Below are 3,110 nucleotides of genomic sequence, written 5' to 3'. Positions count from 1 at the left end.
GAGGCAGGAGAATGGTGTGAATGCCAGAGGCCGAACTTGCAGTGAGCTGAGATCGCACCACTGCACTCCAGCCTGGGCAACAGAGCGAGACCCCGTCTCAAAAAAAAAAAGAAACACAAAAAGTTTAACCTTAAAATACACCTCTAAACCACCGATTGCATTCATCCATTTATTTTAGGTTATGACACTGTATAGAACTGGGCTAGGCTATAAGAGATAAAAACAGAGAAGGCACAGTCCCTGTTCTTGAAAATAAGATTTATATACATGGAAAGTCAAATAAAATGCAAATTAGTATAGGATTAAATGCTAATGAGTAGCATGAAGAATAAGTCTTAACAGTGGGTTGAAGGGCTGTGGAAGCCTTCATAGGTTTATATATATAAAACCATGTCTGTAAGACTTGGTAAGTGCTGGGGACCAGGCTCCTGTGGACCTGGTGGAAGGTGGGAGAAGGAAGAGGATTAGAAAAAAATTGTGGTGAAACTGCCCTCTAGTGGCCAATAATTTAAGTGACCCATTTACAGGCAGGTCTAAAAATATAGGATTAACCACACAACAAAAAGATGGTTATTAACCTTTTGGGAAGATTCTCAGAAGGTCTGATCACAGGAAGCCTTTATATCACAAGCTTGGCTTATATTTAAAATTTTATTCGTTTCAAAAATTAGGCATTATCAAGAACCCATGTATTATAATATAAACTATACATATATCAACTATAACTTACATCAATTGAGAGTAGTGGTATATACCGATTATCTAAAAGTAATTTATATTTTATTCCTGTTTGTAAAACAATGCAAATGCACCTTCCTAATTATTATTCACCTGGGTTGGTGTTAAAATTACTTCACTTTTCCAGCACACACCTGAGCTTGGGGGCATTTTTGAGCACTCGGCGTAAAGATAAATTAGATGTTGTGTTTCAAAAATGGGCATTGACAATCAGAGGATGAGCAGAGTGGCCTTTTTCTGAGATTTGGGTACAAGTTATGTTCTGAAGACTTCTTCCTTTCTGTGGCATAAGAGCATTCAGTAATGAAATTAGTCGTAACAAACTAGAATTAGGATTCAGTTCTGAAACTTCTCACAGGGCTGCGTTCCATCAGCTCAGGAGCCTCAGCAAAGCGGTAACTGAGTGTGTAGTGAGTAGTGTTGTATCAAGCACCTGTATAGACAAATAAACCTGAGACACGGTCCCAGCCCCACGTGCTTGTAGTCTAGGTGGGAAAATACAACAGGCCCACGAGACCATCCAGGTTGGTATATGATGACCATGAGCCAAAGGAGGTCAGACAGCAAACTGCAGCGGAAGTCTCTGCTGGTGGAGTCAGGGAAGGGCCTGCAGAGATTATGGGCCCGGAGCTGCCTCTGGAAAGATGACTAGACTCTTGACAAAACAGGGAGAAGCCGAAGGCCAGGCAAATTTAGTAAATGTGTAATTCCATAAATTGGGAAAGAGAGGGAGAATAAATTACCGTTTGATTCCATTTTCTTAAGTGTACATTTTCCCTGTTAATTGACACTGGGGTATTAAGGGGTAAGATAAGCACAGGGCTAAGCATAGTGTTTGACCCATGGTAACACCTTAACAAATTTTAGCTATGATTATTATTTCTGGATTTCATCAGTAGTTTTCAAAATTAAATAAGAAACTGTCATACCCTGGTCCGACCAAAATACTGTCAGCCAGTTTGATCACCCGTACCTCATGGGCCAGCTTTGGTTCAGAATAACTTTTGTCAGTTTCCACAAATCAAATCCAACCTCGGAGTAGGAAGATTTGCCACCACTGAAAATGTTTAAAGACCCAGGCATGGTGGCTCACATGTGTAACTTCAGCACTTTGGGAAGCCAAGGCGGGTGGATCACTTGAGGTCGGGAGTTCGAGACCAGCATGGCCAACATGGCGAGACCTCGTCTCTACTAAAAATACACAAATTATCCAGACGTGGTGGCACATGCCTGTAATCCCCACTACTCGGGAGGCTGAGACATGAGAATCGCTTGAACCTAGGAAGCAGAGGTTGCAGTGAGCCGAGATCGCGTCACTGCACTCCAGCCTGGGTGACAGGGCACAACTTTGTCTCAAAAAAGAAGAAAATGTTTTAAAAACGTGTAGCAGGTTTTGAAGGCAATTCTGAAAGATGGGTCCTAAAATGTTTTAAGCAGCAGGGTAGGTGGGAGGTGCGCTAAACACATTGGCAAAGCCAGTTTCTGGGGGAAACTCCTTATTATTCAAGATATGTTTTCCACATTGTACCAGAACTAAGCATGCACTGCCATACTTCTCCTTTATGATTTATGTGCCAAAATAGGGATTGGGGTGAGCGTCCTTAGCTGTGATCTTCAGAACCTACAGATGTGAGAAAGTGGTCTGCAAACGAAGGGAAAGTGGCATTTGAGTTTAAGCCAGGGGCAGGGGATCTGGCCAGTGTCTTATTCATCTTTATATTTCTAGAGCATAGCACGATGCCTGGACTACAGTAGGAACTCAACAGATGTTATGAATGAGCCATGAATTCTGTCTGTCATTTGCCCCCTACAGAATCAAGTGGTCATTGCTGCTGGAAGGAGTTCTTTGGGAGCCCGACTCTCCGGGGCACTTCACGTCTATAGCTTTGGCTCAGATTGAAGATTTCACTGCGTTTCCCCACTCTGCCCACCTCTCTCATGCTGAATCACATCCATGGTGAGCATTTTGATGGACAAAGTGGCACATCCAGTGGAGCTGTGGCAGATCCTGATAGATGTGGGGCTCCTGGGAGTAGAGACACACACCAACAGCCACACTTTCTGGAAATCTGATATAGTAAATATATGACTGCACCAGGAGTATGTGAAATATCAGACACACACTGCTCATTCATGTCTCCTTCCACAGTTTATTTCCTCGCTCCCTTTGCAACTAAACCTTTCTTCTTTCCTAACTTTTTGCCTATAGTCAGACCTGCTGTACCACCTATTTCCTCTTCCTCTTGAATGTCTTTCCAGTGGCTGGAAAGGTCCCTGTGTGGTTATCTGTTAGAACAATCTCTGTACACAATTCCTCCTAAAAACATCCTTTTCTTTTTTTTTTTTTTTTTGAGACGGAGTCTCGCTCTGTC

The 3,110-nt window shown here is 42.6% G+C and overlaps 1 protein-coding gene across 1 annotated transcript in view; it reads left to right on the top strand.

Moving 5' to 3' along the window:
• GPLD1 (glycosylphosphatidylinositol specific phospholipase D1) overlaps positions 1-2,848 on the top strand; it is a 64,846-nt gene extending 61,998 nt beyond the window's left edge. Inside the window, exon 25 of the mRNA XM_011962780.1 lies at positions 2,552-2,848. Within this exon, the coding sequence (XP_011818170.1) occupies positions 2,552-2,638 (87 nt within the window). The 3' untranslated portion in view covers positions 2,639-2,848. The remainder of the gene's footprint in view (positions 1-2,551) is intronic.
• Positions 2,849-3,110: the final 262 nt, after the last annotated feature.

Source organism: Colobus angolensis, unplaced genomic scaffold, assembly GCF_000951035.1.
Source record: "Colobus angolensis palliatus isolate OR3802 unplaced genomic scaffold, Cang.pa_1.0 Scaffold6, whole genome shotgun sequence".
Classification (NCBI taxonomy): Eukaryota; Metazoa; Chordata; class Mammalia; order Primates; family Cercopithecidae; genus Colobus; species Colobus angolensis.
This window is presented reverse-complemented; position numbering and strand designations above follow the sequence as displayed.